At 36.9% G+C, this 14,598-nt stretch overlaps 2 protein-coding genes across 3 annotated transcripts; both read right to left on the bottom strand.

Annotated features, from left to right (window-relative positions):
• Nucleotides 1-791: 791 nt before the first annotated feature.
• LOC111403409 lies at nt 792-4,175 on the bottom strand. Its single transcript, XM_023031911.1, has 2 exons — nt 3,147-4,175; nt 792-1,115 (listed from the first exon to the last, which is right to left on the bottom strand). The coding sequence occupies exons 1-2, from the start codon at nt 4,124-4,126 to the stop codon at nt 1,091-1,093; spliced, it is 1,005 nt and encodes a 334-aa protein (XP_022887679.1). The 5' UTR covers nt 4,127-4,175; the 3' UTR covers nt 792-1,090.
• A 3,605-nt stretch (nt 4,176-7,780) lies between these two features.
• LOC111403408 (uncharacterized protein At2g33490-like) lies at nt 7,781-13,401 on the bottom strand. 2 transcript variants are annotated; one of them, XM_023031910.1, is made up of 9 exons: nt 13,307-13,401; nt 13,032-13,106; nt 12,330-12,391; nt 12,173-12,241; nt 11,293-11,321; nt 11,002-11,209; nt 10,642-10,908; nt 8,195-9,198; nt 7,781-8,108 (listed from the first exon to the last, which is right to left on the bottom strand). In XM_023031910.1, the coding sequence occupies exons 1-8, from the start codon at nt 13,374-13,376 to the stop codon at nt 8,218-8,220; spliced, it is 1,761 nt and encodes a 586-aa protein (XP_022887678.1). In that variant the 5' UTR covers nt 13,377-13,401; the 3' UTR covers nt 7,781-8,108; nt 8,195-8,217. The 2 variants fall into 2 exon arrangements, with proteins under 2 accessions (XP_022887678.1, XP_022887677.1); XM_023031909.1 differs by having other exon boundaries at nt 7,781-9,198.
• Between the last annotated feature and the right edge of the window lie 1,197 nt (nt 13,402-14,598).

Here is a 14,598-nt window from a genome sequence, read left to right as displayed (position 1 = left end):
CTAAATCCATCATGTAGCCACATAGCCGCCGCCACCTTCATTCATTGCCACCGTCCAAAATCCCAACCAAATCTCAGTCTATAAACCAACTATGATTTACTGGAGAAGAAAAAATGAATTCTACCTTCTTCACTCCCACCAGCCATTACCACCAACACCACCATCTCATATTGCAGAAAAAATATGATCTGCTAGTCATGATTGATTTCTGTGGTGTTTACGACTTAACACGGTGTGTTACAATAACATTGTTTGTTACACTTGTATCATACTGTGGCAGTGAGTAATCCTTAAAAATTAAATCTTTTTGGTAATTTGTGGCTAGTGGTGATCGTATGTATTTATGTGATGGTTTGTGGTGGTGGCGACGATGGTGTAACACAATTTGTTACAATAGTTATACACAACACTTTGTGTTATATTGTTATATTTGTTACAAAAAGAGTAACAACAAATGTTTCAAAATGTGTAACACATTATTTTGAAAAATAAATTAAGATTGAAAATATTTACATTTTTTTTTTTTTTTTTTAATTGTAGATAGTGAAACTTTTCCATTGAAAAATTAGATCAGAACCAACCTAGCATTATTCAGCCGGTTCATGAACCGGTCCGTCATAATGAACAGATTGCATCAAATTTAATTTGACAAACCCAATTTATTTTAAATAAAATAGAAGGTAAACTATTACGCTGCATCCGTGACATTACCTTCAAAATGATCTTGCTATTTGCTGACAAAAACCGATGTAGCAAAAGTCTCAAAATTGAGTGGAGTAGACATACAAAGCTAATTCGAAACGTAGCTGAGTTTGATGCTTACGTGCTATTCAAGATCTTCAATCGGGTTGAGAGATGACAAAAGTTGAGAATATAATGATAAAAACAGAGGCACATAACATATTGACACTAGTTCCATCCATCGACACTTGATTGGCTAGGCTTATTTACCGGCATGGGTATGGAGACGAGCCAATAAACAGGCCCTCTAAACTGAAGATAGCAGCCACCATACAAGCAGAGAATGGTACACGCACAGACGCACACAAGTATTACATGACTGTCGTATTTAAGGCTGCAATATGCCCTGCTACGCTCCACTGATAGAAATACAACTGCAAATGACAGCAGACAAACTAAAAACATTGATCAAACAATGGAACAATAAGGTTGGGAAGAATTTTATCATACACTAATATCGACAGATTTGAAAATTAACATAGCTCAAGTGTACACGTAAGTTTTTAATCCATTATTTTCGTCCAAGTTCAACACCCTAGTGGCCAAAAGATTCGCTACCTCTCAGTTTCCTTTTCTGCTTTTCATGGATGTGAACCGCCTAAGAAAAGCAAGTTAAATTCACAAAACTTGGTAACTATCAGAATTTACCATTTCCTCCACTGCACGCCTTGTTGTCAACAACAAATTTAAACAGCAATCACATACATAAATCAAAGTTTACTTGGGAATTAAAAACAGGGCCTGTTTTGGATTGGCCCTCTTGTGCAACAAAGCAGTCTCTCAAATCTATCTAACCTAGAATATAAATTGCATCCGATTGTTGTACTTCCCACCCATCAGACTTTTACCTCTTTGACAAGCTTTCCAATTTCGTGTGAATGTTTGTCTTTCACACAGAAGCCAAGTCAACTTCTCTCAACCGAAAGTGTGATTGCTCATATACCTAATAATCATTGTTTATACGAAAACCTACTTACCTGCTTCTATGTTAAATGAAAAAAATATGCTTCCCCTTCGCTATTTTTGATCAAATGACTCGTCAACAATTAAAGGACATCAAATGGTTTATGCACGAAACATTTCTCCCTAGAGAAGTTCAATTCCTGAAAATCACATTTGGCAGACTCCATCAGACTATTAACCTGTTTCTCTAACTTTCAAATTTGCATAAAAGATTTTCTTTTACTTTGAAAGCCAAGTCAACTTCTATCAACTGTAAGTGCAACTGCACAAAAACCCGATGAATCATTGTTAAAAAATGTCACATCTAAATACATATTGAAATGATTAAGCTCGGATGCATAGACTATAATAAACCTTGGTTCACAATATCAATTTTCTTCCAGAAATTAAAACCAAAATAGGATGCCTCTCAGCCTGGGGTTTAAGCAGGATTCATTGTGGAGTTGGCATAAAGCTTCATTTGCTAGACGCAGTTCCACAATCATGAAGAAATAAATAATGTAAACATTGCATATTCTGACCAAACGAGTAAAGCATAAATCTTCCTATACACCTCAACATCAATAAATTTATTAGTCAACATTATCTCCTGAAAAGATACACAAATTTAGCAGTGTATATTTTGGGTTCAGCAAAAATTGACTGCTGCATTAATAAAGCCAAAAAGTTCCACTTTGGCATGGCTTTCGAGAAGCAAAAAGTAGCAGCTTTTGAGAAGGCTACTTTTTGACCCGTTTGGCTAACTTTATGAAAGTGTTTCTTCTAATTAGACGAGCTTTTAGAGAAAACTGATCTAATATGGCTTCCTCCAAAGCTCTTCCGAAATAGGAAACTCTTTCAAAATTAATTTCCAAACAAACTTCTTCAAAAAGTTATTCCATGAAAAGCAAAAGTCAAACGGGCTTAAAAATTAACATATTCCACAACATAGTTGCAAATAAACAAAACAGGAAAAGTGATTGCCTTGTCATTCATATTAGATACTACTAACTATATTGATACACTGAGAACCAGTAAACCGGGACCTAGGACCGAATGCTTAGTTAAGAAAAGAAAATCATCACTCAGGATATTCAACGAGGGCAGGTTCGGAGGAAAAAAATCAAAACAGAATGCCCTCTATTTAACGCAAAACCTTCCAAAAGACTGATTTTTTATCAATTCATTTGATCCTATAACTTATGCACTTAATCGAGATGTTTCAAGGATATAATAGTCCAACAAACTCATAATCTTTCTTTCTTGGCCATCTTCTTCTATACATTGACAGTTACATTTCACAAAAACTAACAAGACAACCAGTTCAAAGATACAAAACTAACTCCAAAACTAGGCCACCATAATTAAATTATACCATCATTATTCAGGTTACTAGAAATAAAAGGAAGAGGCCAACAAACCAAAAATACTAAACCAACTTATACACAACATTAAGAACTCACAAAAACCCTTTTTGGAGCTTGAGAATTGCAGAGTAAATTTTCCTCCTTGAACCAACAGCATTGATCCCCATGTCCTTGAGATCCTCCAGAGTTAAAATCGGCAAGACTTCAGTGTCCACCTCATGTATCTCAAAAACTGGAGCGTATCTTCCTAATCCCAGGCCAACCAACCACTCCCTCACCCCGTTGCTTGCTTCATTATGCTGATCCTGCGAATTGACCTCATTCTGAGTTATTCCATTGCTCTCTGAAACCCGAACCCTACTTCCCCTCCTTTGTCGATCCCAAAACTGCAAACCCATATTCTCTATAGAATTAACCGGGCTATGCTCTTTTAACAAAGGACTCTCCGAGCCCTCGGGCTCGAAATCCCTAATCTCTCCATTATTATTCTCGTTTTCTTCTTGAAAAGCGTTTGAGCTGTCGACTACTCCTCCACCGCCGCCGCCGCCTACTCCGTTATTAAGGATGGAGTCGAATTTATTCCAATTGGTGCGAGCCCGCTTGATAGGCTTCTTGTTCTTGGGCCTTCTGTGAATGAAGTCCGCTGCTGAAGCATAATTCTCGGTTTGGTCAAAAGCATCCCGGTAATTTGTGTCGGCACCACCATTGACGAGGTTGGTGAGGGGCCGAGTTTTGGAGGTCTTGGCGGCAAAGGATGGGTCCTTGTGGAAGCGCCAGGTTTTGTTGGGGCGGCGAATGTGGTGGTTGTTGGTGTCGTAAGGTGGGTCTCCCCCGATCTCTCCCAGGCGGACGCTGGGGCGGCGCTGGCGTTTGGGGGCTAGGCTAGGGCCTGGGTCGATATTGGCAGCGTTGGTAGCTAAGGTTGGGTTAGTGGTGGTAGGATGTTCGATTGGAGGTGGTTCTGGAAATGTCGCCGCCGTGGTTGGTGGGTCGGAGGAATTTAGGCCGTCCGTCGCCTGTATCTCCGTCGCCATCCGGGGAGTAACAGTGAGTGCAACTGTTTGTTGGATTGACATAAAAGGGAATGGGAGAATCGGACTTAAAGGTTGGGTTTGAACAGTGGACTTACACTTTCCAACTTTGGGCCTTAATTGCTCATATTCACTACATAAAATTGTACATTACACCAAATATTTTCCAATTTGATTTTAGGGAAAATTTCATAATTAATTGGTTAAGTGTCACGAAATTTATTAAAATTTATTTATAAATTAATTAATTATTTATTTATTTTATTAATTAAATATATTAAGGTCACGAATCTAAACAATTTAATCACAAATTAACAATTTAATTAGTTATATATTATTTTTCGATCACAAATTAAAATTTTTATGTCACAAATTATTTTATGGTCATAATTCAGAAAAGTTTACAAGTAACAATATGTTCATCGATCACAAATAAAAACTTTATAATTTATAATTTATTTATCGATCACAAATCACAAATATTATAAGTCACAATTTATTATGAATAATTATGTTCATCCCAAGTTTAAATCCCAGGACTGGTAACATGTCAGCACCTGTTTTTTTTTAACTGTCCAATCAATTGTTGATACGTGACATCTGGATCCAAACCCTCTTTTTCATCCCTGTGTGTGTAGCTTTGTTGATTTACTATAGAGTCATAAATGATCGGCCACTTAACAATTTTTTAGATTACACATTATTTCTTGATCACAATTTATCCTTTTCATTAATCACATATTGTTTATTATTTATATACTAACCAATTTAATGGTTATATGATCAATCAAATCTTTTGTAACCACCTCCAACACTTGTGACCACCATTACCATTGTCACCAATAGCATCACCACCAAAATCGTTGCCGCCAGGACCACCCCAAACCCAGCCACTGTTAGACCACAGCCAGATGCACTACCAAATCTATCCCCACCAACACTAGATCCACTATCAGCAGTGTCCAATCCACCACCACTACCAATTAAACCACCACCTCTCCAGCATCACCACAACATTTGAGAAAACCACCACAACACTGTGCCACCACACTACCACCGTAGATCACAACTAGGGGTGTCAACAAGTTGAGCCAAAAATTGAGGCTCGAGCTTCTTTTGGTCCTAGCTGAGCAAAAGCTCGACTCGAGCTGAAAGCTCAAGCTTTATTGAGCCTTTTTTTTAATCTTTATTTCCTTCGTGAGTTGCCTTTACAAATTTATTATTATTATTTTTTTATTTCGAGCCGACCCAGAGCCACACGGGCTGGCTCGGGCTCACCGCGCCACCCCAACATGAGGCTCGACTAGAGTCTAGGCTTGGTGAAATCGAGCCCTGAGCGAGGCTGGCTCGAGTTTTTTACGGGCCAAGCCATGGGTGACCCGAGCCCACAAGCTATTTTGCCATCCCTAGAAGAATCCACACCCACATCGCACCACCACCATATACCACCATCTCTTCTATCTACATCTATACCACACCACGACCACCACCCCCACCAAAAAATTCATAGAACCACCGCACACTAACACTGCTTGCACTACCACCACCTCAAAAACACGTCGCAAAAATCACTGCAAAAGCACCACAAACTGCTCAGTTTGGCCAACTTGGGAAGGTAAGAGTGGCAACCTAAAACCTCCCCATCCATTGCAACACCACAGAAGCAGCAAGTGGCGCTATGATCCTGTCGGAGAAAAGTTTAGATTGTCTCGCAATATTATAAGACATTAAACGCCAACGATTTGTGACCAGGTAAAACTACTAGATCGCCATTGCTCGTATATAAAGACGGATTGAGGAGAGGACAGTACTAGGCTGTAGTCCAATGCTGCCCAAACCCATGTCCAATAAAAGGCCGAAAACAATGTTCAAATATTTTAATTTTAGTATACTAGCCCACTAACCATTAAGCAGCCCACCACGATTTGTAAAATTTGTTTCTTATTTTATACTTGGCTCAAAGATTTGTTTTAGGATCCAAAAGCCCATTACCCAATTGCACAACAAATATCCTCTTCATTCCTCCCACAATTCCCGTCACTTAGTTGAAATTTTGAAAAACAAAAATTCTCAAATCTTTGAATAAACCTAATCCCTAATTTTTCTATTATTTTCCCTAGCTACCATCTCATCAGAGAGCCACCAACGCCTACCGTCAACCACAAGCAAGGAAGCACCTCTGAAATTTGAAGAGCTTCAGATCGGCTAGTAACTCCTTACTCCTTCGATTAAACCTCATTTTCAGCTAGTAACTCGTTTTCCTTCAATTATTGGTTAATAGTTGTGTCCTTTTTCAATACTTAAATCAAAATTACTTTTTTTTTTTTTTCATTCATTGTGTTCTTAAACCTTGAGGGTTTAATATGGATTTATAAATTATAAACTTATAACATATCTGATGTTCTAATTTTTTGCTATGTGTAATGTGTTTGATGATTTCTGATTTATGCTATGTTTATGGTTATATTAGTTATATTTTATGATTTTTGTTTGTTGCATACTTTTAGTTTTTAATGAATTTTTTGTTCAAAATTGTTTATAGGCATTTGATTGGTTTGTTTTTAAAACATCACAAAAAGCTTAATAATTCATCTAATTACTTGTTCACTTTGTCGGCGTCAAACTATGTAAGCACAAGTAGGTATTTCGTACTCGTAACATTAAGTTCTGGCTCCATCCCTGCTCCCAGAGGTGAGGCATCGCACTGCGCAGAGCTTCTCATCCGAGCATAGAGGTGCTGCGTTGTAGCTACGCGAAGCAGTGGCTACTCCTTTGATGCCGTGCCTCAACGTGGAATGTGCCATCTCGCACGGAGGTTGTGTTGCTAGAGAAGTGAGAAGGAAAACTATTAAGAAATAAGAAAGTGGCAAATGATTTAAGGTTTGGATTGGGGTGAGGGTTTGTGGGATAGGATGGGATGGGATGGATAGATTAATTTAATTTATTAGTATTAAAATTTTAAATTTATATCCTAACAAACTTTAGATTTGATTTTTGAAAATGAATGGTTGGATATAATTTCCACCTGATTTTATTCTTTTGCATTTTGTGACCTCTCTGCATACTTCCATTTTTAATTTTCATTTCTTGCATTCCCGACCCAACCTATTGTTTTCTAGGTTCCAACGCATAGAGAAAAGCAACTTTGGAAGCTAAGGAGTTGTGCTACAACCATTCGATTAAAATATACTCAAAATATAAGATTTTGAGAAAATAACACCTTTTTTTTTTTTTTTTTTTTTTTTTTTTTTTTTTCGATCGAACTCCCAAATTTTAGCAAATTCCGTTGGACGTCTCCAAATCGTAGCCATTTTTTCAACAAAAAAAAATCAATAACATATCCAATTATAAAACTCTCCATATTATCATTATGATTAAATGTCCAGGATTATGGTTCTCAATTGTTCGACCTGAATAACAAGTTGTTTGCCTTTTATTTGTTGTAGATCAACTCTTACATCCCTCAAACTTGCATTTCATTTCTATATTTTATTTTTAAAAGAGAGAAATATTTGTGGATTACACGTTTGTTTCGACGAGAAAAATAATTATTGTCCAACCTAGGCCAAGTGTGCATAAAAGTAGAAAAAATTGCTCGTTGTTGTACTTTGCAAAGTTAGACCAAATTCACAAAATCATTTAGCCTTTTAAAAGAGTGCCGATGCAAGTAGACAGCTATTGAATTTCATATATTTTTCGTGAAAGCAGTGCGACAACAAACTATTTAGTTAATCATGATTACACCAAGAGGACTTCTGCATTGTGGAACTTTTAGAGATTGTGGATACACTTGCAAGAATTATCAACTCGATAAATTACAACTACCATATGTTCGTTTTGAAATTTAAAAAAAGAATAAAGAAAAAAAAGTACACCTAGATCTCAAAAATGGCAACACAGCTTCAAAGCCAACCCACCCCATGCACAATTTAAGATCAAATCCAAACACAGGATATCCTACGACCATATGTTGAACTGTACTTCTCAGGATGGAAAGCCAGAAGCATGCTGCCCAGCCCGAAACAGCCTTTTTTAACCAAATTGCAATTTATAATCTTAAAAATGAAAAAGAAGATTAATGGACATCATTTAGACAACGAGTTGTAAAGTTACCTCTAGTGTAACTGACCAAGATGTCATCCAGATGTAGGGGATGGTGATCGGTTATTAGGTAAGGAAGTTGGTGTTAAAGGTGGTGTAGAAATCTCATCAGCCATCTCTAGAGTTTGAGAAGCTTCTGAAGGAACACGCAGTGCCACTTCCATTTGACCTTCAGAAGGAATAGAATAACTACGAGAAATTGTTTCGGGCATTGGAGGTGTAGACTTTGCTGTGGACATCATCGATATGTTTGAAACAGATAGCTCATTACCTTTAGATACCAAGGGACCTGAATGAGCAACGAGATTGGATGGCCTCTTAGATGTTAAATGAGCCGGAGGCAGAGGAAGCTCGTGAAGTTCACTTATTTTAGGTGATGACACAAAAGAAGGCGAAACACATGAAGACAATTTGGGAGTTGACGTGGGCCGAGGTAACGGAGTGCGCAAGAGGGACCCTGAAAATGGAGGATAACCTGATGACATAATCGGACCACTTGACCAGAAATTTGGGTAGTTTGGCCATGGCTGGCCTGTTAATGGACCAGAAAAGGCTTGTCTTTTGACTTTCTTAGTATTAGATGCAACACTTGGATCAAACTGTTTTGATGAGCGGCCATCAGAGAATGAAGGGGGCAATTGACTGCCTCTTGAATTGATGTTGCTTTCTTTGAGCACTGATTCTGAATCTAAGATCATAGGCCCGGACAATTTTTCATTTGCCACAAGCTTTTCATATTTGTTATGCACCAAAGGGGACGAATGCCACAAGTTCACTCTCGCTTGTCTTGGTTGAGGAGCTTCAGCATCTGATTTTCGAGTACCTGGGTCCTTTATCTCCACTGGCGTGGGTAGCACATATGATGCGAACTTGTGTGATGGTGAAGGCCGCAACTGCGACAGCCTCCCAGCTGGATCGAATTTCTTTTCAGGAAGGAGAGGTGCTGATTTGCTAATTGTCTTAAACTCTCTGCGGAAGGAAAAAGAATTTTGACCGGGATTTCTTTCTAAATTTTCCTGTAAACACATTCAGTAGAAGGAATCAACTTCAGTGGCTTAATATAGGCTGAAACAAATATCGTATAAAAAAAATAAAAAAATGAAAGCAATAAACCTTTAAAACAAAATACAACAATCTAATTATAACAAATCGCTGGATAGCTAACATGCATGCCAACCAATTCCATTCGTACACAAACACATTCATTCCAGGTCAAGCTCAAGATGTGAACTGTACAAACTTTTCTTTTCAGTCACGGCTTCATATTGGGACAACCCAATTAAAACCTAAATAACTTTTCCCCATGGTCCCAATTACATCTATTTAGAGCCCCATATGTTTTTTTCTGAAACCTTCAAGTTAGTTTATGTCAGCATATCAGTTGGGCATTTTCTTTCAAGATATTCTGGATCACCCAATATATTATGAAGTAGTTTAGAAATAAAGATAATGCGCTGTAAATGAATTTCATTAAGAACGGCATTTGATCAACAGTCTAGGGAAAGAACAACTTCGTAAAGAATTCTCCATTACACATGCCAGACAGCAAGGGACATCAACCTCATACCAATTTGTTCATTCTGGTGTTCTAGGTCTATGCACTTCACCTGACCATTGAGCAAAGTTGCATGATCCAACAGATAAAGAATAACACATATATTTGTGTGTGTTCAAAACGCCTAATGTTAACACATCAAAACTAAGGTGTTATGGTTCATTGTTCAAAGCTACAATAAAGTCATATATTGTGGCTGCCAGTGCATGGAAGCATCAATATTCAATGATTTCCACTCTGCTCTATCAAGAACCATTTCCTTAATTAAACCACCAAGACTTGAATCTTTTTAAAGACTGCTCATTCACGCGAGTTAATGTCAACCTCTCTATCTATCTTAAGCAATTCTTCTTGTTTTCTATTTTATAGCATATTGGATGGAGCAGTCTACGTCTGTGATCTTCTATAGTTTGCTTCTCTGACATCTGAATGATTTTACGCATCTTTTTTCAGAATCTGCCAACAAAACTTTATTGCTCATCCAGCCCCAAAGATAATCATGATGCCGGAAACTTAAAGCCCAAGTTATGTAAATGGGAAAGAATGGAGAGAAAGATAATAGACGAGTGAGAATAATGGTATGATTGAGTAATCAGAATAATTGTTTATATTATAAAAATATACTAGTCTTTTTAATACTTCAAAATTTTCTGACAAAATGAGAACTCGTCAAAATATCGAATTGAAATTTTTCTTAACTTGAAACTAATGGTTATTGTAAGAAAATAATTAGAAACTATTTTCTACTTCTATGCTTAAAATGAATGTATTTTAGGTAAGTTGGTAATGAAAAATCTTCATCAATAAGTTTCCAGAATCAGAAACTCCTATATACACTACATATATATAATTCAAAAACATGAGAGTTACCCTGTATCAGTATCAAGACAAATTCAAGTCCTACCTCCATTGAGCATGCTAATGTAGAGACTTCTACAACTGGATCATTTTGTCCATAGTCAAAGCTCAATTCTCCATCATCAGTAGTTGCAGTACCATCATCAGTATCGTTGTCATCATCATTACTTTCATCATGATCATAATCAATATTAGACCCGTTTTCATCTTCTAGTCCACTAAATTGGTACTCAATGTGGTGTCGTTCAGAAACCAATTTGACATGTGGCTCAATTGCCTCCAGAGAACTGAGAGCCTTCTTGAAGAAGGATAACTGTTATAAGGGACAAAGCAACCCAGGTCAACAGTAATGCGACAAAAATCAAAGATGCAGGCATATAATGTTTTGTTAGGAAAGGAGTGAAACCTGTGCAGCATGATGCCTAGCTGCCTGCGTTAGAAGACTATGGGATTGTCCTTGCTTTAGAGATTTCATACGGAATACAAATATGTTTGCTTCCTCATCATAATCATCACGAGCTACTCGCAATTCGCGTGAAGAAAAGCATTCTCCTTCACTATTTCTCGACCTCCCTTTTACTTTGTATTTCTTCATCATCTCTTCATACATGTCTCTAAAAATTGTAAATTAAGAATCAAAAACAATTAGTCAAGAGGTATGGCATAAGTAAAATACTAAGGATGAATTAATTTGTACCGTTTCCCATCACATCGCCTCTTCATCTCCTACATAAAGGGAAAAAAATGATGAGAAGCCTAAATTATCCTAGATAATGAACAGCCAAAGATATGAAATGCACATAAAGAAGCAAAAGTGAGTGTTAAACATCTGGTGAAGTTAATGTATTATAGGTATTCTGTCCAGAATACAAACTCTACTATGAGAAACAAACAAGACCAAGATGAATGGATTATGAATGAAAAGTATGTAATAATAGCAAAGTCAGAGGACAATTCGAAAAAAATGAGGCAAAAATTTGAAGGATCAAGTACCCTTAGTGATACCAGGAAGAGTATCAGGGATGACATTGAAGGACATTAATCAGACCCCATCCACTCCTTAAAAGAGTAAAACAGAAAAACGTTGTTCACTCTTAGAATGCTTGTATCCAGCAAAAAAATGATGGAACTATAGATGTAATGGTTAATAAAGATAAACTCCCATGAATCCACTTCACAAACTCCCAATCTTTAGGGGCACCGGATATAACGTTGATTTGAACAAATTGGTTAATGATTTAGATCTTACTGTTGTGGTCCAGAATAGTGGTGGTGTTCAGTGGTGGTTGTGGCCCTTGTGGGGCTGAGGGGAACTCAGAACTCTAGCTACCAGGGTTGAGTTGGATTGGGGACTGTTTAGAGAAGTAACTAATTTTCTTTTTCTTTATCATCTTTTCTTTTGTTGTTTTTGGGTCTAGTTTTTCTCTTGTTCAAGTGCAAGGGCAAATTTGTCATTCTATGTCTGCCTAACAGATATTTCGGACGGAAACCATCATTGAGGACCCTGGGTGCCAATGTATAGCTGCAATTTACCCTAATGTCAAATTAATAAAATCAAACAACTCTTGCGAATGTACCTCAACTATCTGTAGTTCATTAAGAAGGGACTCCGATGGGATTGTGATTGTCTGTAATACGTGAGAGCGCTGAAACACAAAATACAGAGGTTTATCTAACAGGAAAATACAAAAGGAAGAAGTAGACAGCCATTCATATATAACATTAAATACTCACATAACCATCAACAAGTTTCTGAAGTTCAAATTGTACTTTTCCCAGCATCAACAAAACTTTTCCTGCGCAGCAACAGAAATTAGTATGATTTGAAGGGGAAAAAATTGTAACTGTATTATAAGTTTTTCCAAATAGACAATATGACCAAAAGAAAACCCAACAAAAGAGAGAGATTCAGATTTCAAGAGCTATTAAATGATTTGAAAATTTATCTTGACGGTAACAGAATCAAAGAACAAAACTTGCTTGCTGATTACAATTACATTTTTCATAAAATCCATGTATACTGTCTAGCCTCTTTAGTGAACAGCTGTTCTAAGAAAATGAAAGAATTGACTAATGTTTTACAAAATATTAAAGTCTCAACATGAAGTTGTTCGATAGACGTAATGACTAACTGCATTCCTAAAAATATTCCGCAGGGGCCTTTATCATTATTTACAGAAAGTAGGAAAAAGAAGGTAAAGGGGAGAATCAGTAATAATTTGCAACCTGGGTAACTCTACATGGCTCAGTTTGAAAGATTGGTTAATGTGAATGTGATGAAAATTTTCATTCTAAAACTGTTCAGACAGAGGCAGCGCTGGTGTGGTTACAATCCTTGAATGCTCCATACAGGTTACAACCACAACATATCATTTTTCATTTACTCAAAAAACTTACCTTACGGTGGTATATATGTACGAGGAAATTTCTGCTTACCACTTTCTTCATCGTCACTGAGAGCCGTTTTCTCAAGAAGACAATCACCCATCTCTTCCAACGATTCTGAAAATTCTGAAAATAGCTGGGCTTCGTCATTGATTTATTTCATTAGATTCACGAGATATAAAACTCAGCAAATGTAAAAGGAAAATAATTCCAACAAATGTGAACAAATTCCACACAACAAACTCTAAGGTTAAGTATTGACAAAAATCAGGCAGCTATCTTTATCAATTGGATTACGAAATGGTTCCAGAAGCTCGGGAAAATACCATATATGCTATTCACTGTTGCTGCTGAAGCTGAAAGTAACCTATCGTAGCAGTCTCTCATGTCATGCATGTCCTGACAGAAATAATGGCAAAAAGAAAAAAAAAAAGATAAAAATAATACGATCAGCATCTCTGAAGACATAAGCTTAAAAACACGAGCCAAAATGATGCAAGGTCATGATTCAATTACTTGAATAGAGTTCCTGACATGTATCAAGATACTGAGACTAAAATGAAGAAATGCTGCTTTTCTATAGTATAACTATCACAAAACCACAATGCGTCTATGGCCAAAATAGTCAACTGCATCCTTCAAGGCAAATAAATTCTGCAACTATAATTTTCAATGCCATAAGCTGTGTTGCATGTGAATTCATCCAATTGCAGCCACATCATCTGATAACTTCAAAAGGACCGTGGAGGGAAGTTTACGCCACATGTGATTGTTTATATGACAAAAGGAACAGAAGTAGTCTCGCTAAACAATTTTATTTGTGAATCTCTTCATGGTTTGCTGATGCAGGTTCACATATTATACTCTCAAAGTTCTCAGAATGAGGAAATCATCGAGTGTCATTTCTTGTTTCCTAGCGATAATATTATGTTCTATGTAAACGGCCTGAGGCATTAGACATCTCTTGTAGATTTGAACTTCATTTATGAACAATCAATAAATCCATCTCGGTTTCTTCTCTCTACTTTTTCCTCAGTTTTCTGGTGGTTTTCACCTTGACAAGCTAGGACAGAACTATATCTCACTCTTGTTTGAATACAACACGGAATGTACACTACGAATCTGTTCAGAGGGGCTCGTTATTTCTCAATGAAGCCTCCAGTTGAGTAAAAAAAATTAATAAACTTCTATGCAGAGTTCCATCATAACGTCAACTGTTTTGAGACGAGGCGTTCGAACAAATAAAGAAAAGTGAAACAAAATCTAGATAATAGCAACATATAGCACAATTTTTTTGTCCTAAGAACACAACTTAGCATCAGATTTTAGGAGATAATTAAATTAACATTTCTGGTTTTTGTTTACCAAATTCACCTTGGTACTTTAGTCATGGTGGGTAAAATTCAAATTCATCGAAGAAAAATCATAATGCTTCACAGTGAAATAATTTTTGCGTTAAATCATTGGACAATAAAATTTGAGGAGCTGCATATAGTAGTTGACCGGTCAAACTTCCATAACCGTCGTGTTTATTCATAATTTGTCAGAAGAAATCTAAAAATCACTAAATCGAGGAAAAATTTGAATCGATCCAACCCAACCCACCCCCCCCCCCCCT

The sequence above is a fragment of the Olea europaea genome, chromosome 11 (genome assembly GCF_002742605.1).
Source record: "Olea europaea var. sylvestris chromosome 11, O_europaea_v1, whole genome shotgun sequence".
In the NCBI taxonomy this organism is placed as follows: Eukaryota; Viridiplantae; Streptophyta; class Magnoliopsida; order Lamiales; family Oleaceae; genus Olea; species Olea europaea.
This window is presented reverse-complemented; position numbering and strand designations above follow the sequence as displayed.

Bases quoted from the DNA above. Each gene is read 5' to 3' on its own strand.
- LOC111403408 (XM_023031909.1), bottom strand. From the start codon at position 13,376: ATGCATGACATGAGAGACTGCTACGATAGGTTACTTTCAGCTTCAGCA. The intron at 12,242-12,329 runs GTGAGTATTTAA...TTTGTGTTTCAG, and splicing joins AGAAACTTGTTGATGGTTAT to CGCTCTCACGTATTACAGAC. The intron at 10,909-11,001 runs GTTTCACTCCTT...CCCTTATAACAG, and splicing joins CTAGGCATCATGCTGCACAG to TTATCCTTCTTCAAGAAGGC.
- LOC111403409 (XM_023031911.1), bottom strand. From the start codon at position 4,126: ATGTCAATCCAACAAACAGTTGCACTCACTGTTACTCCCCGGATGGCG. The intron at 1,116-3,146 runs GTGAGTTCTTAA...TGTCATTTGCAG, and splicing joins AAGCTCCAAAAAGGGTTTTT to TTGTATTTCTATCAGTGGAG.